General features: G+C 30.5%; 1 protein-coding gene across 1 annotated transcript; it reads right to left on the reverse strand.

The window, feature by feature from the left end:
• Positions 1-1,698: 1,698 nt before the first annotated feature.
• Positions 1,699-16,224, reverse strand: LOC139841364 (uncharacterized). Its single transcript, XM_071831586.1, has 4 exons — positions 15,899-16,224; positions 14,830-15,739; positions 14,101-14,209; positions 1,699-2,021 (listed from the first exon to the last, which is right to left on the reverse strand). Exons 1-4 carry the CDS (start codon positions 16,222-16,224, stop codon positions 1,699-1,701), a joined length of 1,668 nt encoding a protein of 555 aa, XP_071687687.1.
• Positions 16,225-22,443: the final 6,219 nt, after the last annotated feature.

Below are 22,443 nucleotides of genomic sequence, written 5' to 3' on the forward strand. Positions count from 1 at the left end.
GATTGTTATAGTTATAGAAATTGAACCAAAGTTTGAATATGATTATTACCTTGTATTAGAATGATAACCTACTGTAAGAAACAAAGATTTGTTGAGGTTGGATGATCACCTTACAAGATTGGAAGTGAGCTAGCAAACTTGAAAGTATTCTTGATTTTATGAAACTAGAACTTTTGGAATTTATGAAGAACACTTAGAACTTGAAGATAGAACTTTAGAGAGATCAATTAGATGAAGAAAATTGAAGAATGAAAGTGTTTGTAGGTGTTTTTGGTCGTTGGTGTATGGATTAGATATAAAGGATATGTAATTTTGTTTTCATGTAAATAAGTCATGAATGATTACTCATATTTTTGTAATTTTATGAGATATTTCATGCTAGTTGCCAAATGATGGTTCCCACATGTGTTAGGTGACTCACATGGGCTGCTAAGAGCTGATCATTGGAGTGTATATACCAATAGTACATACATCTAAAAGCTGTGTATTGTACGAGTACGAATACGGGTGCATACGAGTAGAATTGTTGATGAAACTGAACGAGGATGTAATTGTAAGCATTTTTGTTAAGTAGAAGTATTTTGATAAGTGTATTGAAGTCTTTCAAAAGTGTATAAATACATATTAAAACACTACATGTATATACATTTTAACTGAGTCGTTAAGTCATCGTTAGTCGTTACATGTAAGTGTTGTTTTGAAACCTTTAGGTTAACGATCTTGTTAAATGTTGTTAACCCAATGTTTATAATATCAAATGAGATTTTAAATTATTATATTATCATGATATTATCATGTATGAATATCTCTTAATATGATATATATACATTAAATGTCTTTACAACGATAATCGTTACATATATGTCTCGTTTAAAAATCATTAAGTTAGTAGTCTTGTTTTTACATATGTAGTTCATTGTTAATATACTTAATGATATGTTTACTTATCATAATATCATGTTAACTATATATATATATATCCATTTATATGTCATCATATAGTTTTTACAAGTTTTAACGTTCGTGAATCACCGATCAACTTGGGTGGTCAATTGTCTATATGAAACATATTTCAATTAATCAAGTCTTAACAAGTTTGATTGCTTAACATGTTGGAAACATTTAATCATGTAAATATCAATCTCAATTAATATATATAAACATGGAAAATTTCGGGTCACTACAGTAACGTCCCCGATACATTTGACTAAGTCTTTGTATTACTTGATAATGAAATTAAACCGACAAGGACAGACACAACTTGTCATGGGGCAAACTTGAACGTTTAGTCTAAATATCACGCATTGGCATAACTTTTTGATCCTGCGGGAGATCAACTTTACAAACTAAATCTTGTGGTCTAAAACAACGGTCAAACTTTTTGTTAAACCTATGAACTTCACTCAACTTTTTTAGTTGACACTTTAGCATGTTTTGTCTCAGGTGCTGTTTGATTCAAGCTCTTATACTTACTGCTTATGTGATGCTACTTGGACATAGGATCAAGAGATATTGCATTTATTACTTCTGCATGTGAACATTTACGTTATTGTTATTCCTGTCATTGTAACGACATTTCATTTTCCGCTGCGTACTCATTAAAGTTAAATTCATCATTTAGTATTGTTCTCGTTATTTATAATATGTTGGTATGTTTTGATATTAGTGACGTTCCTTCCAGACCCTATTGGGAGGACGTTACATTATAACATTCATATTAGGCTTTCGGGGCACAAGGATCCATGTTTTATTATCAATAAGTGCCCGGTATTCGTCGGTCATAGCAGAGTACCAATTAGGGTCGTCCAGGGCTTGTTTGGGATTAGAAGGTAGAGGCGATATAAATGTAGAGGTAGAAAGATTGAGAGGAATTTTCGGTTTAAATATACCTGACATGCTCCTAGTAGTCATAGAACGAGTTGGAGGAATAAGAGGAGATGGATTTGTTTGAGCTGTGGCGGAAGGATTAATGTGCAATGGAGAATTTAGTTGTTGAGATGGAGAGTTTGTGTTGTTGGACTCTGTAGTATAGTCGACAAAAGTAGTAGAGGTAGACAGTGTAGGCCCACTAGGGGTGTTAGAAAAATGAGGTTGGGGTGCGTGATCAGGCCCAATGGAAGATGTGAAAGTGAGTGGAGTGGGCTGGAAGTTATTGGGCTATAGAGAGAAGTCCAAAGTCGGTGAATGGAATATGGGATTAAAAGTATTTTGAAGAAAGTTATAAGATTCAGAAGATGATTTATTTGTAGACGAGAAAGAGAATTTGGTTTCATCGAATAAAACGTGTCATGAAATTATTGTATTTTTGGATGAGAGATCATAAAACTTATATCCGCGATGGTTCGTAGGATATCCTAGAAACATGCAAGGTGTAGAACGAGCTTGAAGTTTATTAATTTGTGAGGACGAAATTAAGGGGTAACATAAGCAACCAAAAATGCGCAAATGATTATAAGAGGGTGTTCTTTTGTATAATAGTTGAGTTGGTGATAAATTACAAATGAGTTTGCTATGAATAATATTATGAAGATAAGTAGTGTGAGCAAGAGCATGTGGCCAAAAGTGTGAAGAAACATAAGAGTGAGATAGAAGTGTACGTATTATATTGTTAATTGCGCGAATCTTTCTTTCGGCTTTTCCATTTTGAGAGGATGTGTATGGACACGAAAACCAGAAGACCATACCATGTTGATAACAAAATTGATGAAATGACGTGTTATTATATTCGGTTCCATTATCACATTGGAAAGACTTGATATTGGCATTAAATTTTGTTTGAATGAGTTAATGGAATGAAAGAAAAGTAGGAAAAACCAGAGATTTATTAGCAAGTGGAAAATTCCATAAACAATTGGTATAGTCGTCTAGAAGTAACATAAAATAACGATGACCACTAGAACTTAGAACAGGGGATGTCCAGGGGTCACTGTGTAATATATCAAAAGGAGCATAAGTAACATTAGAAGATGCATAGAAAGGTAAACGTACATGTTTTCCAAAAACACATGATTGACAAACAATCATTTTATTACTAGAAGTAAAAGAAATGAAATTTTTATTGCTAAGAGATTTAATAATACTAACGCCTGGATGACCTAAGCGGTTGTGCCATAAATCTTGTAAAGAAACAGAAAAAGTAGAATGCATTTGAAGTTGTTGTAGCTTGGAGGATTTGAGAGGGTAGAGATCACCGGTGCTATTACACCGCATTATTGGGGTCCCCATCGGGTATTCCTTCACAGTAAAACTAAAATGATCAAATTCAAGAGATATATCCTCAAAATCTAAACCCTAAACCCTAAACTCTAAACCGTTCGCGTTAAAAACTCAATCTAAATCCTAAATCTAAACCTTAAATCTAAACCCTAAATTTCTAAACCCTAATATCTAAATCCTCAAAATACGCTCAAAAAACACGATAATTGTTATATATTAATTCTTCGAGCGTTTTTCTGCCAAAATAAAAACATTTATCACAAAGTGTCTTTATTAAATGTTAATATTTTCATCCAATCTATAATGTTCGTGAACAAAGTTTTTTCAAAGAAACGAATTTTTTATTTTTTTTTTGCTTCCCCCCGCTTACTCCCGCTTGGTTACTTCACCCTTGATTCTACCACTATATATATATATATATATATATATATATATATATATATGTGTGTGTGTGTGTGTGTGTGTGTGTGTGTGTGTGTGTGTGTGTGTGTGCGCGTGCGCGTATGTGCGTGTGCGTGTGTGCGCGCGCGCGCGTATGTGTGTGTGTGTGTGTGTGTGTGTTTGTGCGTGCGCGTGCGCGTGCGCGTTGTGTGTTTGTGTAATTAATGTATTTAATACTAGAAGTCAACGTTGGTCAACGCCCGACTTGTCCCGACTCAACGGCATGTCCCTCCAAGGTCTCGACCGACTCGTCCCCAACTTGCGACTTTTACAACCGAGTACATAGCTATCATGTAAAAACATACCAGGTGCCATCACATACTAAACAGACTATTTTATGTGAATATGTAAAAGGATAATGGTTCCCATTCAGATTATCCGGGAGAACGCTGTCTAATAAGGTTACCGTGTGATCGTCTCTAACCATTTCCCTGGACCCTTGCCATCACAGGATATACTTTTAGTTTGTGAGACATCGGGACCCAAGCATTAGGCTATATTTATATGGTTAATCAGAGTAGCTATTGTATGTATTCTTCAAAAACAGTTAATGACCTCCGTAGGTCATAACAACTCACCAACTAATCATAGTAGTTTATTTTAAAACATTACTCACTAAAACTTCAACCGTATATCATAATAGATATTCTTTTATTGTAATCCCTCATTACAGTCGGAGTTTAATTTTTAAATGAACTTCAGTTGAAATGTGCAGATTTCCTCTGTGCATTTCTTATTAGTACCAGTTATAAATTGTTTACTTATATGTGCATGTTTGGGTACATCTGCTTGAACATATTGAAATTTAATTCACTATAATCTTAATTACTTTTAAAAAACCATTATAAGCTAGGATCTGAAATTTCAAATCACGTTTGATTTCTATCGTCTATCAACTTTCCAAAGGAGTATGTAATCAGCTGAATAATGAATTTACGTGTAGATGGCAACCGAAGGTTGAGCTTCTACAACTAGTAGTTACTATCAACTGCAATATTGGAAGTCAAATGTTTGGATTCAACCTTTCAAGGAATCTCGTGGTTTGCATTTTAGGTAAATGGTTTGTGGTTATAGTGTGTAAAAATGAACTTAAATCATGAGCTTAAAAGACTCTTCATTGATATTGTTTAGTCCATTCTTCATTTGTGTAACTTGATCTGATTATATTTTCGTATATGCAGTCCTATAAATGGTCGCTCCGTATAGATCATAAGTATTATGCTGCTGTTTGGATTTCTACTTCTTTATTTGATGGATATTTTATCCGTTACAAGATTAATGACACAACAATCTTGGAAGGATTACTTAGTTTGGATGTCTATAGTATCCGATAAAAAAACATAAAAAGAACAAACACTAAATGATTATCACTACTAAACAAAAAATGCCCAACCATCTTTGGAACCTGTTTTAAAACAGGTTCCTATTAGTAGGGGTTCCTTAAGTGGAGAACCGATTTTAAAACCGGTTCTTTTATGCGGGTGTGACTGTAACGTCCTCCAAATAGGGTCTGGAAGGAACGTCACTAATATCAAAACATACCAACATATTATAATAAACGAGAACAATACTAAATGATGAATTTAACTTTAATGAGTACGCAGCGGAAAATGAAATGTCGTTACAATGACAGAAATAACAATAACGTAAATGTTCACATGCAGAAGTAATAAATGCGATATCTCTTGATCCTATGTCCACGTAGCATCACATAAGCAGTAAGTATAAGAGCTTGAATCAAACAGCACCTGAGACAAAACATGCTAAAGTGTCAACCAAAAAGATTGAGTGAAGTTCATAGGTTTAACAAAAAGTTTGTCTTTGTTTTAGACCACAAGATTTAGTTTGTAAAGTTGATCTCCCGCAGGGTCAAAAAGTTATGCCAATGCGTGATATTTATACTAAACGTTTAAGTTTGCCCCATGACAAGTTGTGTCTGTCCTTTTCGGTTTAATTTCATTATTAAGTAATACAAAGACTTAGTCAAATGTATCGGGGACGTTACTCCCGATAGGCCTATCCTCAATAATTAAGAATGCCGCAGCAATTAAAAATATCAATGTAGGGTCTTAGTCGGACATAGCCGGGTATAGCATAGTTTAACAGTTTGGTACTTGTGTCTAAAGTATAAAAAGTAAAAACTGCATGTGTCTCACCCCAAGTAAAGTAAGTAAGTTTGCTAGCAATAAAGAGGGGCTATGAATTCACCTTAGTAAATAGAGAGAGAGTTATTCCTCAAAATAAAGAGTTGAACGAGTGAGCAGGAAAGTCAACCTATTGACATTTAAGAGTAGTTAAGTGTTTTGCCCGTGTTTAAGTTTAAGTATGTGTTTAAGTATAGTTTGTTTTACTAAGTTTCTATTCCTAGTAAGTTACTATTTTTATAAAGTTTCCATTTTTAGAAAGTTTCTTATTTTACTAAGTTTCTATGACTAGAGAGTTTCTACTTTTATCAGTGTTTTCCATTTTAGGATACTTGCCGTATTAGATAAGCTTCCAATCACCCCTTTCCCTTCGAATGGCTAATTTAGATCTAGGGGCTTGAGCCATAGGACCCTTTAAATCGGAAATCCAAACCCTCTGCCTAGAATCTCATAGAAACCATTCGTCAAGAAAGTTCGAAGATCTATACATCTCTAATACATATCCCAAAATGTTTTTATGTTACAATATAAGTAGTAGGTTATAGGTGCTAGTAATAGTAATAGTGTATACATGTTATTTATTTTATTTTTAATTGCATATAATTTATAACATTATTTACATATTTCGGTAAAAATAATAACCGAAGTAAAAAGTAAAAAGTAAAAAGTAAAAAGTAAAAAGTAAAAAAAATAAAAAGTAAGAAAAGAATACTTACTAGTAGTAATTCTTCAAAGAGAGAATGAGAGAAATTTTGGTGTGAGTTTGAATGAGAAATGAGGGGTATTTATACTTGAAAAAATTAGGTAAAAAGAATAAAATAATTAAAAGAAAAAGAAATATTTAATTCTTAATGGGATTTTAAAATTAAAAAGTATTAAATGTTAGGTCATGGGATAATGCACAAAATAAAATAATAAAAGTAGTTTTTTCATTACAATTTTTAATTAAAAAGTAATTTATTTATTTATTTATTTTTATTTATTTTAAGGATTTTTTTATGTAAATAAACATATTTATTTAATGTTTTTCCAAGAATATTTGTCAATAATATTTTATTTTATTTTTTTATTTAATTAATAAATACAAATTTTGCATAAAAATAATAAATAATTCGGTATTTTGTATTTTTAATAATAATTATGATTTTAATTATTAAACTATAGCTTTAGTAAGATTGTAAATATTATTACATTTATATATAATTGGATTTATTATATAGTTAAATATATAATACATTAACTAAATAATAAAAGTGATACAAAGTTTATATACTTAGTTAAATTATGTCAAATTATATAAATTAATAATATATTATTTATTTAAGCGTACATTGTTGACTAAAAATTACTATTCGGTCAATATTTAATTGTATATAACAACCCTTAATACATATAGTCAGACATATAACCCTAGGGTTAATTCAGAAATTTAGAAGTCGAAAAGTGAGGGTTGTTACAGTGACCACGAGCTCCAAATTTCAAATTGATAAACTCGGATTTATTTGGAATATAATTGAATCCTTGTTTATTCAGCAATCATCTTTCTACATTAGATGATGTGTCAATTGTGCATCGGCTTTCTTAGCTGTTAAATTCTCTATGAAGATGTGTAGAAGATTCAGCTCTAAAGTCAGCTCCTTACTCAACAAATGTCCTAAGTTCAACTTAGAACAATTAAGTCAACATCAACGGGTTCGTATTCCAACTACGCAGCTTGGGCGTCCACCAGAATGATGAAAAATATAATTTGGGATTCTTTCAGTTTGATTTTTGATTAGAATATAATCTACTTAGATTGGATGAATGTTTTTTTTTTGTTTTTGTTTTTTTTTTTGCAAGAATAAAGTTTTGAAGTTTTTGAGGGCTAACCAGCTCGGAAGACAAACCAGCACGGCACTACTACATTTCAGCTCATTTAGTGCCCCTCATCTAGACGTGTGCACCAAATAACACGTCTAATTAAACATAAGTAACACGTCTAATTAGCTTCAAAAAAAAAAAAAAAAAACGAAACACGTCCAGATAAATAGAAGGAACACGTCTAATTAAATAAAGGGGACACGTCTATTTGACAATACGTCTAATAAGTTTTACTAGGAACACGTCTAATTGAGAACACATCTAATAGGAACACCTCTAATTGAGAACACATCTAATAAGTTACCTAGAACACGTCTAGTTAATTTATAGGACACCACTACTACAAAATATGGCTTTTGAAACCGGTTTTTAGGGCCTTTGAGACCGGTTTTAAAAGGGGTTTCTTTCAGTGAGGGTCTTAAAAGTGTGGAACCGGTTTTAGAACCGGTTCCTTTGATTCGCCTTTGGAACCGGTTTTTCCCTAAAAAGAGGTTTTTATTTTTTTCTTGATTAAAGAGACCTTTTTTTTTTAAAGCGGTTTCTTAGCAGATATAAAATATAGTTATTTTTGTTGTTGCTATAGTGGGTTCATCTAAAGAAAAACCAAACATACCTTGAGAATCAATATCAAAACATAGTGAAATTTAATACGGAACAATAAATTTTTACATTTCTAACAATTTCTTGAAGTACAAATTACATAATCATTCTCTCAATAAATCTTAACAAAGCCATATCTTACTACTCCGTATTCAAAAAGCTAGTGCTAATTTTTTTTGTAACTATCTAATATTTTATGAAAATCAATCACACTAGATTCTAAGCCATTCACTTGAACAAACTCGTTTTTCGTCTTTCTAGCTATTTCTTTAAAATCAACAAGTGTCACACACCCAAATAGGGCCAGGGGTATTTGTGAATATTAATATCATAACACAGTTGTATAAACGAGAACGACTCTATATGAGACGTTTTGAATAAAACATTTATTAATAAAACAGCAGAAGCAATTAAAAGTTTTACATCAAATTTAAACTGAAATAATAATAGTCTTAATGCAAAGTAAATGTAATGAAATGAAGACTCCATGTAGCAGCATTCAATTCATCAAGTAGAAATCATGGCAATTTTCTTATTCGTCACCTGAGACAAAACATGCTTAAAGTGTCAACCAAAAGGTTGAGTGAAATTCATAGGTTTATATAATATGCATTAGACCACAAGATTTAGTTTAAAGTTGATTGATACCAAACATATCAATCTAAAAGTGTTGCTGAAGTTTGTAATATCGCGACTAAATAAAAATTACCTCATGACACTTTGTTATTCAGTGTCGTTGAATCATTATTATGTAACCAAAGACCAACGGTCAAATGGTTAGAGACGTTACTCTCAATAGGCCTATTCATAATAATTAAGTTTGCCTTTTATACGCAGCAATTGACGATATTACGGTGAGGATTTGCATGAATCAAAGCATGACAGCATAATAACATTTGTGTACTTGTGTCTAAACGTAAACAGTTATAAAGCAAGCATGTGTCTCACCCCAAAAGTTATAAACAGTTCAATAAACAATAAAAGTGTGGCTATGAAAATCACCTTAAATAGCAATTGAAGTATTCCACGCAAGAAAGGAAAGTAAAGCAAAGCAAGTAAGTGACCGGGATATAAACCTAAAGGTATAACGTTCGATCAGTAAATGTCTAATAGACCAAGTGTATGTTTATTAATATAATGAATTATATTAATAGTGACAGTCCAAAAATAGGAAGGTTTCAACTTATGGAAAGTTTATAAGTTCATGTTATATTCATTAGTAAGACGTTGTACAACTTTACTCAAACTTCGTTGCTATCAAATAAGTCAGGAATGACCAGATGTAACCGGGGGCCCAGGACTCTTGACCAGAATCTAAGTCATGGCATTCGAGATCCACAAGCTTACCCATAAATGGCAACCTAGACATCATTCACTTACGACTGTAAGTAGCGATGAAGTTTGTATATAGTGCACGTTATCTTTAGAGTATAACCTTCACGTTATGTGCATATAGAATTACGACACATTGATATAATTTACTTATACATTAAATATATATTATGTTAAGTTTGAATATATTTAATATTATTAATATATTATCATTATTAATTTATTTTAAAATTAATCTTATAACAAAGTATTATAAGTTTAATTATGTAGATAGGTTAAATATATAATAATTATGTCTTACATATATATATATATACAGATCTTAAATTTATATAATATTATTTGATTAATATAAATCTTATATTTATTATATATATATATATATCGAAATTTATATATATAAACTATCTAAATTTAAATTTATATATCAATAAATCATCTAATAATTCTAATTAATATTTTATTGATTTCACAATAGTAGGTAAACTAAAAAAAAATGTTTTATACATTGAAACTAATCTTTATGCTTTAATTATTATTTTACTTAATCGATTAGTATCTAAAATACAAAAAAATAGATAAATGAATAGAAATTTATATTTTATATTTTTATCAGTACCTAAATATCACAATAAACATATAAAATTTTTATAAAATTATTCCCATTACGTTTTGTATTTAATTTGTATTTATTTTTATTTTTAAATTGTATACAAGCTTAAATAAGAAAAAATATAATTTGACTAAAAAAATTTGTTTTTATAATTTTCACTTGTTTATATAAGTTTTATAAACTCAGAAAAATTATATATATATTTTTATTGTCGTTTAAACTATTTATTTCAATTTTTACCTTATTTTTAGATATAAATAATACATAATTCGAAATTAATTTTTATATAATATGTATTGCTCCAATAAATTAATTTTAATATTATAATTTACTATAAAAATAGTTTCATAATTTATTTAACCCTTTTCCTAATTTATTTTAATTTTTTATATATATGCCGATTATGTATATATATTTAATAAACTATTTTTAATTATTTAAAATATAAAAACATGATATACATTCGAAAAAAAATATTTTTCTCAGATCTCATAATACTTTTTAATAATTATCATGTACAAATTACAATTTATTAAATTCGTTATATATTTATTAAAATAATTAAAAAAACAGCGACTGGAATAATAAAAACAAAATTAATTTTTAAAAATACAAAATTGACTTATTAATCTGGAAAACTAATTTTTATAGATCATAAACTTGATGTTGATAATTATCATGCAAAGTTTTGTATTTAATTATGTTATAGATTTATTAAAAAATATATATATATATATGTATCTTGTATATGTCTCGGCAAAAAAAAAATACAAAATAAATTAGAAAATAAATATAAATTCAATATGTAAATTCATAAAAATATTTATAAAATTTCCAGTAACATTTATCACTAATTATAATATATTACTTATATTTGTTTCAATTATACTAAATTTAACATTATACACACATATATATATATATATATATATATATATATATATATATATATATATATATATAAATATATATATATATATTTTGACTAAAAATAATATATAAGTAAATAAAAAAATAAATATAAAGGAAAGAATACTTACAAGTACTTTTAAGAGAAAATGAAGTTTTTGAGGTGCAAGTTCAAATGAGAAAATTGATGGGTATTTATACTTGAATTTTTGAATAAAATAATATAAAAGAAATAAATAAAAATACAAAAAAAAAATAAAAGAAATGTAAAATAAAGCAAATGGTAGAAAAAAAATAAAAAGAATTCTAGCCTACTCATGTATCTATTAAATAAGAAAAGGTAGTTTGTCTCTTTTTATTTATTAATTAAAAGTAGATCTAGATCTAGTTTTAATATTATTTATTTATTTATTTATTTATTTATTTTTCAAGTACTTGATTTATGTTTTTCTAAAAACTTTTATCAACTATTTTTTTTAGTTAATTATTAAATACGAATTTAATATAAAAATATTAATATATTCATTATTTATATATATTATTAATAAATATTATTTTTAATTTAATTATAATATTACTTTATTGTTTTATTTGTTTTATAAATATTATTACACTTTTATATAGTTGCATTTATTATATAATTAATTATATATTACATTTACTATGTAGTAAAAGTATTACATTTTATATACTTTATAAAATTATGTTACAATATATAAGTTAATATAATATACGTATATTTACTATAATCATATTATTTATTTGAGTGTGTAATTATTCGGTCTATGTTAATTAAATTGTATATATATCAACCGTTAAACAATAAGAACGTACAATCAGGTAGTAAACCTTAGGGTCAAATTAGTAAATTTAGAAGTCGAAAAGTGAGGGTTGTTATAGTACCTCCTCGTTAATAAAAACGTCATCCCAAAGTTTTAGGTAGACTTCTCGGATGCATCAGCGGTTGAGAAGAGATGGGGATATTTTAATTTCATCTGGTCTTCACGTTCCCAGGTATACTCGGGGCCACGTCGTGAATTCCAATGGATCTTAACAATAGGTATGGTGCTTTGTTTCAAGCGTTTAGCAGATCGGTCCATGACCTTTACGGGTTCTTCTATGAAGTGCATTTTATCATCAATGCGAATGTCATCCAAAGGAATAATGAGAGTGTCATCAGCGAGGCACTTTTTAAGATTCGAGACATGAAATACGTCGTGTATGCTGCTAAGTTCAGTAGGTAGTTCTAATCGATAAGCCACAGGTCCGATTCTTTCAGTAATCTTGAAGGGTCCAACAAAACGCGGACTTAGTTTACTTCGTTTACCAAAACGAACGACGCCTTTCCAAGGGGATACTTTCAACATGACTTTGTCACCAACTTGGAATTTCAAATCTTTTCAACCTTTATTTGCATAGCTCTTCTGTCCGCTGTGGGCAGTTTCTATTTGTTTCTTAATCTGAACTATCTTTTCGGTTGTCTCATGTATGATTTCAGAACCGGTTAACTGTCTGTCCTCTAATTCATCCCAGCACAGTGAGGATCTACATTTTCGTCCGTATAAGGCCTCAAAAGGTGCAGCCTTAATACTTGAGTGGTAACTATTATTGTAAGAGAATTCGACCAAAGGCAAATGTCTATCCCAACCTTTGCCGAAGTCGATAACACAAGCTCGAAGCATATCTTCCAACGTTTGAATGGTTCGTTCACTTTGACCATCGGTTTGCGGATGATAAGCAGTACTCATGTCAAGTTGAGTTCCAAGAGCAGTTTGTAAGGATTTTCAGAATCTGGAAGTGAATCGGCTATCACGATCAGAAATGATAGAAATGGGAACTCCATGACGTGAGACAATCTCCTTAATATAATGTTGCGACAATTTCTCCATTTTGTCGGTTTCTTTGATCGGTAAGAAATGAGCAGATTTAGTAAGACGATCTACTATGACCCATATAGTATCATTGCCACTAGAAGTCATAGGCAATTTAGTAATAAAGTCCATAGCGATACATTCCCACTTCCATTGTGGAATTTCCGGTTGTTGCAGTAAACCTGATGGCTTTTGATGTTCGGCCTTAACTTTCAAACAAGTAAGACACTTGCTCACATATTCAGCAATATCAGACTTCAAATTAGGCCACCAATAGAATTCTTTCACATCGTGATACATCTTACTGGAGCCTGGGTGAATAGAATATCTAGTCTTATGTGCTTCATCCAAGACTAGCTTTCGTAGACTTCCGAATTAGGGAACCCAGATACGGTTATTGTAATACCGTGTTCCGTTTTCCTTGATTTGTAGTTGGCTTTCAAAACCTGAAGGTCCTTCATGTTTGATATTTTCTTGCTTTATAGCTTCTAGTTGTGCCTCCCGAATTTTAGCTGTCAGATTTGTTTGAATGATCATATTTAAAGCTCGCACTCGGATAGGCTTGACTCGATCCTTTCGACTGAGTGCATCAGCAACAATATTTGCCTTACCAGGATGGTACTTGAGTTCATAGTTGTAGTCATTTAGTAATTCGACCCAACGTCTTTGCCTCATGTTCAATTGCTTTTGGTCAAAGATGTGCTGAAGACTCTTATGATCGGTGAATATGGTGAATTTGATTCCATAAAGATAGTGTCGCCACATCTTTAATGCGAATACTACAGCTCTTAGTTCCAAGTCGTGGGTAGTATAGTTCTTCTCATGCTTCTTTAATTGTCGGGATGCATATGCAATGACTTTCTGGTGTTGCATTAACACACACCCAAAATGTTGGTTTGAAGCATCACAATAGACTACAAAGTCTTCACTCCGTCAGGTAGTGATAAGATTGGTGCGGTAGTCAACTTTTCTTTCAGGGTCTAAAACGCAGATTCCTGTTCATTAATCCACTCAAACTTCTTATCCTTATGAGTCAACTTGGTGAGTGGTTTGGCAAGAACGGAGAAATCTTTGATAAATCTTCGATAATAACCGGCAAGTCCTAAGAACTGACGAATGTGTTTCGCGTTCTTAGGTGTTTCCCAGTTCTGAATAGCCGTGATCTTTGCAGGGTCAACATGTATCCCATTGCTGTCAACTACATGTCCCAAAAACTGAACAGTCTTCAACCAAAAATCACACTTGGAGAACTTAGCATACAACTGTTCCTTTTTTAATAACTCCAGAATTTGTCGAAGGTGTTGTCGTGTTCTTTCTCACTCTTAGAGTAGATGAGAATATCGTCGATGAAAACAATCACAAACTTATCGAGATAAGGCTTGCATACTCGGTTCATGAGATCCATGAATACAGCAGGAGCGTTAGTTAATCCAAAGGGCATTACCAAAAATTCGTAATGTCTGTAACGATTCCGGAAGGCAGTCTTGGAAATATCAGATTCCTTAACCTTCAACTGATGATAACCCGACCTAAGATCAATTTTTGAATAAATACTTGACCCTTGTAATTGGTCAAATAAGTCATCAATACGTGGAAGTGGATAACGGTTCTTGATGGTTAACTTGTTGAGTTCTCGGTAATCAATACACATTCTCATTGTGCCATCTTTCTTCTTGAAAAAAAGAATGGGTGCTACCCATGGAGATGAGCTAGGACGAATGAATCCTTTCTCTAAGAGTTCTTGTAGCTGAATGGATAATTCCTTCATTTCAGATGGAGCTAGTCGGTATGTAGCCTTTGCAATAGGTGCAGCACCGGGGATCAAATCAATTTGAAACTCAACTTGTCTTTGTGGTGGAAGACCAAGGAGTTCATCAGGAAAAACTTCAGGAAAGTCTTTAACAACGGGAACGTCTTCAATACGCCGTTCATCTGGCTTGACTTCTTTTATGTGAGCCAAAATGGCTTGACATCCTTTCATAAGGTACTTTCGGGTTTTGATGCATGAGATAAGATTAAGTTTGGAACCACCCTTGTCTCCTTGGATGACAAGAATTTCACCAGTTTCGAGAGGAATATTAATTGTCGTATCAAAACATTGGATACCCACTTTCATTGGGGATAACCAATCCATCCCTAAGACTACATCAAAGCTTCCTAGTTCAACAGGCATTAAGTCAACCTTGAAGGTTTTATTGGCTAGAGTCAGATTACATTCCTTGTAGATTCGGTCAACTTTTACAAATTTCCCGTTGGCCATTTCTACAAGACACTTAGTGTCTAAGGTTTGAGGTTTCTCGTCAAATAAGGTACAGAATTCAATAGACACATAGCTTCTATTAGCACCAGTATCGAATAAAACAGAAGCATAGTAGTTGTTGACAAGAAACGTACCAGTGATGACGTCATCATCGTTCCAAGCTTCTTCAACGGTCATGACGAAAGCTCTTCCCTTAGCAGTATCAGTTGTTGCAGTCTTATTCTTAGGGCAGTTGTTCCTGTAATGCCCCTTTTCCCCACAACCGAAACAAGTAGGAACGGTTGGAGTTGTATTTGTAGCAGGCAGAGTAACTCTACAATTCTCGGTCGAGTGACCAATCCTCTTACACCTTCCGCACTTAGCAGTGCACAACCCATGATGATGTTTATTACAGCGTTTACATTGCGGCTTTGTTCCAACATAACCATTTTTTGTAATATCACCAATCTTCTTGTTTGAATTCTGGCTTGCACCTTGAGTAGGTTCAAACTTTCTTTTGTTATCAGTAGTCTTCACTTCGGTTTATTTTTCCTTGGCATTTCTCCTTGCAGCCATAACCAGATTTTGGGTCATTAACATTGTAGCCTCAATAGATTTTTTACCAGCAGCTATAACATTCCCCTAGATTTGAGGAGGAAGACCGATGATATACTTTTCAATCTTCTTGCTCTCAGGAGTAACCATACTAGGGCATAGAGCAGCTAGCTCCAGAAATCGGTTGTTGTATTCCTCAACTTCAAGATTTTTCATTCTCAACACCCAAAATTCGACTTCAAATTTCTGAACTTGATTCCTGGGAAAATACTTGCCAGCCAGCATAGTTTTTAATGTTTCCCAGGGTATGGCTAGGGCAGGAGTCCATCCAACTGTACCAGCATAAGCAGTCCACCAAGTTAGAGCTCCACCAGATAGATTTCCAGTAACATACTTGACCTTGTCAGCTTCACCGCAATTACTCAGATGAAACACAGATTCCATCTTTTCGAACCAACGGTTTAGTTCAATTGGTCCTTCGGTCCCTTTATAGCTTGGTGGTTTACAATTCATAAATTCTTTATGTGAGCTTGAGTTCGAAGGGTTTCAGTTTTCATTGTTGTTGTTTTGATTATTGCTGTGTCCTTGAGTGGCAGCAAGGAGTTGTCGAAATTGTTCATTTGTGAGAGTAACGTTAGGAGAGTTGGTGTCGTTACTTGGTTGTTGTTCCCCAACCATTGTTCTTCAATACATAATTACAGTATTAGTTGAAGAGTTATGGTGCAATATAATTTGTAATTATAATCAATAATCATCACATAATCACACACATGTGGCTAAGCCAGGATAAGTCAAAATATAAAAACAACCACTTAACTTGTTATTAATAATGAATGGATAAATCATCCTTATTATACAAAGGGGATGAGAAGTACAGTAGGCAATGCCTTTACATAAATGATATAGAAATAACGGACGAAATGAAAATCATAAGAATTATCAGTCTTTCTTTGAAGTGGAGGTTTTGTGTTGATCCTTGAAGTAGCTCACAAGATACATTATAGATTTCTCATCCTCCGCAATCCTCTTGTCTTGCTTAGTAACCATTTGGGAGAACATATCATAGACTCTCTTTACATCACTGTTAAGATAGTCTTGACGTTTTTCCATCTTTACCCATTGTTCATGAGATGACTTCTTCATGTTGTCGACATGCATTTGTAGGTTCATAATATCACACTGGATAGTAGTGTTGTCGTATTCGGTGTTAGTGAACTCAGACGTTTTAGGCTGTTTGGAAGAACTAGCAATATTCGCAGCAGGTGTCTCAGGTTCCTTCCTTTTTGGTGAAGGAGTTTTGGTAATAATGGGAGATTCGGGTTCATCTTCAGAGTGTTCCTCTTCCTCCTCCTCGAGAATCTCTTCTACCTCTCCCTCATATTCTGAGTCCGAAACGTCATTCTCGGTGTCACAATCATAAGCTTCATTTTCCGGAGAAGACTCGTCCTTAGGTTAGAAAGGTGGGGTAGCTGGAGTAAAAGTTGGAGAAACAGGTGGTGTAGCAGGGGTGTAGGTAGGTGATGTCGGTGGTGAAATAGGAGGGTAACTAGGCGTATGGACAGATCTCTCGAAATCAGATTCTTCGGTGTCGGTAATGATGATAGGGTTCATGCTAGTCATTCTAAAAAAATGAAAAAAGAAGGTTAGAAGCATTCTAAGGAAGACGTAAGGCAAGAGGTAAAAGTATAGGTAACGGATAGTAAGATAATAAGAGATAGGCAATTAAAACTAAGGCAGGAAAGGCTATAGTCCTAAAGATTGCTAAAGCACCCTAGCTAACACATAAGGCACACATAAAAATGCAATCCTGGTTCTCTATAGCAAAACTGCTCTGATACCAATCTGTCACACCCCCAAATAGGGCCAGGGGTATTTGTGACCATTAATATCATAACACAGTTGTATAAACGAGAACGACTCTATATGAGACATTTTGAATAAAACATTTATTAATAAAATAGCGGAAGAAATTAAAAGTTTTACATCAAATTTAAACTGAAATAATAATAGTCTTAATGCAAACTAAATGTAATGAAATGAAGACTCCATGTAGCAGCATTCAATTCATCAAGTAGCAATCATGACAATCATCTTATTCGTCACCTGAGACAAAACATGCTTAAAGTGTCAACCAAAAAGGTTGAGTGAAATTCATAGGTTTATATAATATGCATTAGACCACAAGATTTAGTTTAAAGTTGATTGATACCAAACATATCAATCTAAAAGTGTTGCTGAAGTTTGTAATATCACGACTAAACAAAAATTACCTCGTGACACTTTGTTATTAAGTGTCGTTGAATTATTATTATGTAACCAAAGACCAACGGTCAAATGGTTAGAGACGTTACTCTCAATAGGCCTATTCACAATAATTAAGTTTGCCTTTTATACGCAGCAATTGACGATATTACGGTGAGGATTTGCATGAATCAAAGCATGACAGCATAATAACATTTGAGTACTTGTGTCTAAACGTAAACAGTTATAAAGCAAGCATGTGTCTCACCCCAAAAGTTATAAACAGTTCAATAAACAATAAAAGTGGGGCTATGAAAATCACCTTAAATAGCAATTGAAGTATTCCATGCAAGAAAGGAAAGTAAAGCAAGTAAGTGACCGGGATATCAACCTAAAGGTATAACGTTCGATCAGTAAATGTCTAATAGTCTAAGTGTATGTTTATTAATATAATGAATTATATTAATAGTGACAGTCCAAAAATAGGAAGGTTTCAACTTAGGGAAAGTTTATAAGTTCATGTTATATTCATTAGTAAGACGTTGTACAACTTTACTCAAACTTCGTTGCTATCATTATTAACCAGATGTAACCGGGGGCCCAGGACTCTTGACCAGAATCTAAGTCATGGCATTCGAGATCCATAAGCTTACCCATAAATGGCAACCTTGACATCATTCACTTACGACTGTAAGTAGCGATGAAGTTTGTATATAGTGCACGTTATCTTTAGTGTATAACCTTCACGTTATGTGCATATAGAATTACGACACATTGATATAATTTACTTATATATTAAATATATATTATGTTAAGTTTGAATATATTTAATATTATTAATGTATTATCATTATTAATTTATTTTAAAATTAATCTTATAACAAAGTATTATAAGTTTAATTATGTAGATAGGTTAAATATGTAATAATTATGTCTTACATATATATATATATATATATATATATATATATATATATATATATATATATATATATATATATATATATATATATATATATATATATATATATATATACAGATCTTAAATTTATATAATATTATTTAATTAATATAAATCTTATATTTATTATATATATCGAAATTTATATATATAAACTATCTAAATTCAAATTTATATATCAATAAATCATCTAATAATTCTAATTAATATTTTATTGATTTCACAACAGTAGGTAAACTAAAAAAAATGTTTTATACATTGAAACTAATCTTTATGCTTTAATTATTATTTTACTTAATCGATTAGTATCTAAAATACAAAAAAATAGATAAACGAATAGAAATTTATATTTTATATTTTTATCAGTACCTAAATATCGCAATAAATATATGAAAATTTTATAAAATTATTCCCATTACGTTTTGTATTTAATTTGTATTTATTTTTATTTTTAAATTGTAAACAAGCTTAAATAAGAAAAAATATAATTTGACTAAAAAAATTTGTTTTTATAATTTCCACTTGTTTATATAAGTTTTATAATCTCAGAAAAATTATATATATATTTTTATTGTCGTTTAAACTATTTACTTCAATTTTTACCTTATTTTTATATATAAATAATACATAATTCGAAATTAATTTTTATATAATATGTATTGCTCCAATAAATTAAGTTTAATATTCTACTTTACTAGAAAAATAGTTTCATAATTTATTTAACCATTTTCCTAATTTATTTTAATTTTTTATATATATGCCAATTATGTATATATATATTTAATAAACTATTTTTAATTGTTTAAAATATAAAAACATGATATACATTCGAAAAAAAAGTATTTTTCTCAAATCTCATAATACTTTTTAATAATTATCATGTACAAATTACAATTTATTAAATTCGTTATATATTTATTAAAATAATTAAAAAAATAGTGGCTGGAATAATAAAAACAAAATTAATTTTTAAAAATACAAAATTGACTTATTAATCTGGAAAACTAATTTTTATAGATCATAAACTTTATGTTGATAATTATCATGCAAAGTTTTGTATTTAATTATGTTATAGATTAATTAAAAAATATATATATATGTATCTTGTATATGTCTCGGCAAAAAAAAAAAACAAAAATAATTACAAAATAAATATAAATTCAATATGTAAATTCATAAAAATATTTATAAAATTTCCAGTAACATTTATCACTAATTATAATATATTACTTATATTTGTTTCAATTATACTAAATTTAACATTATATATATATATATATATATATATATATATATATATATATATATATATATATATATATATATATATATATATTGACTAAAAATAATATATAAGTAAATAAAAAAATAAATATAAAGAAAAGAATACTTACAAGTACTTTTAAGAGAGAATGAAGTTTTTGAGGTGCAAGTTCAAATGAGAAAATTGATGGGTATTTATACTTGAATTTTTGAATAAAATAATATAAAAGAAATAAATAAAAATACAAAAAAATAAATAAAAGAAATGTAAAATAAATCAAATGGTAGAAAAAATAAATAAAAAGAATTCTAGCCTACTCATGTATCTATTAAATAAGAAAAGGTAGTTTGTCTCTTTTTACTTATTTATTAAAAGTAGATCTAAATCTAGTTTTAATATTTTTTATTTATTTTTTTATTTATTTATTTTACAAGTACTTGATTTATGTTTTTCTAAAAACTTTTATCAACTATTTTTTTAGTTAATTATTAAATACGAATTTAATATAAAAATATTAATATATTCGTTATTTATATATATTATTAATAAATATGATTTTTAATTTAATTATAATATTACTTTATTATTTTATTTGTTTTATAAATATTATTACACTTTTATATAGTTCCATTTATTATATAATTAATTATATATTACATTTACTATGTAGTAAAAGTATTACATTTTATATACTTTATAAAATTATGTTACAATATATAAGTTAATATAATATACTTATATTTACTATAATCATATTATTTATTTAAGTGTGTAATTATTCGGTCTATGTTAATTAAATTGTATATATATCAACCCTTAAACAATAAGAACGTACAATCAGGTAGTAAACCTTAGGGTCAAATTAGTAAATTTAGAAGTCAAAAAGTGAGGGTTGTTATAACAAGCTACTGTTTAGAGGATAATATTCTTTGAGTCTCTCTTCTGGTGCAACATCACCTGCACAAACAACATGATAAGGTTAGAACAAATGAAAACAAAATAAGTAATTAAATATTGTAGTTGTATTTTGATGAAATAAAGAAAGCACGCTTTCATTATATTAATGAATTGTGAAGAAGACTTGGGAGTATTTTGAAGAATTTATCACATATAGGAAAAATGAGGGTTTAAGCTATTGGTTCAAATATTTTAGTACTATACTATCTTAAAAATTTGAAATTTTCAACTCCCGCTTAAAAAGAAAAAGAATTGAAAGAGGTTTTTTCATAAAAAGAGGTTCTTTAAAAAACTGATTGGGAGGGGTTTTTTTTTTGAAAAAGGAGGTTTTTAAACATTGAGAGTGGTTTTTCTGAAAAAAGAGGTTCCTATTGTCAAGTAAAGAGACCGGTTTCTTCACCCGCTTCCAAAATCGGTTCCTATTCACATTAGAAACCTCTTTTTTCTTGCTCCTTTAAAAAGAGGTTCTTTTTAGGCATTTCTTTCCCCTTATTTGTAGTAGTGCACATCCAGTTAGTTAGATGAACACTAATGATACCTACGCGCATGGTGCTCGTGCGTATTACGTGCAGCGCGCACGTCTTGAATATTACCAAACCATCTGATTAGGAGGCTCGCATACGAGTATTGCTTAGCCCGAACGAAAGCTATCTGATGTAATCTTATCCATAATTAAGCATGATCCTTGTCCAACTATAAACCCGTTATTTATGGTTGTTATTCGGAAGGATCTAGAAGCGAATTAAAAGGTAATCTAGGGTTAGGGTTTCATTATAAATACAACCCTAACCTCCTTCACTTAATACAACATTTTCTGTATTACTCAAATATACGATTGCATCCAGAAAACGCTCTTACGGTAACAGGTATGTTCTTCGAACATAAACCCTATGCAACCACCCTTAGTGGCCATTGTTGCGGCAGTTACCATCAATGGTGGACGTAGTTTTGATCACCCTTTTTCAAATCATCATCTCTATAAGGGTTATTCATGCTAAACCGGACCGGAGATCAAAGCTATAAACGTTCTTAAACACTTCATCATGCACTCAACATCAACTTTGCTCTTGGAGCAGATTTATGTTCGATCAAATGGCGCCATCTGTGGGACCATAACTATAATTGCGTAAAATGTTTTATACGTTACGAACGATTAACTATAAAACTTATAATCTTTTTGTGGTTGTTCTTGTGTAACAGGTTGCAATGGGAAAGTCTGTTAACAATCAATCGTCTCGAG

The sequence above is a fragment of the Rutidosis leptorrhynchoides genome, chromosome 4 (genome assembly GCF_046630445.1).
Source record: "Rutidosis leptorrhynchoides isolate AG116_Rl617_1_P2 chromosome 4, CSIRO_AGI_Rlap_v1, whole genome shotgun sequence".
NCBI lineage: Eukaryota > Viridiplantae > Streptophyta > Magnoliopsida > Asterales > Asteraceae > Rutidosis > Rutidosis leptorrhynchoides.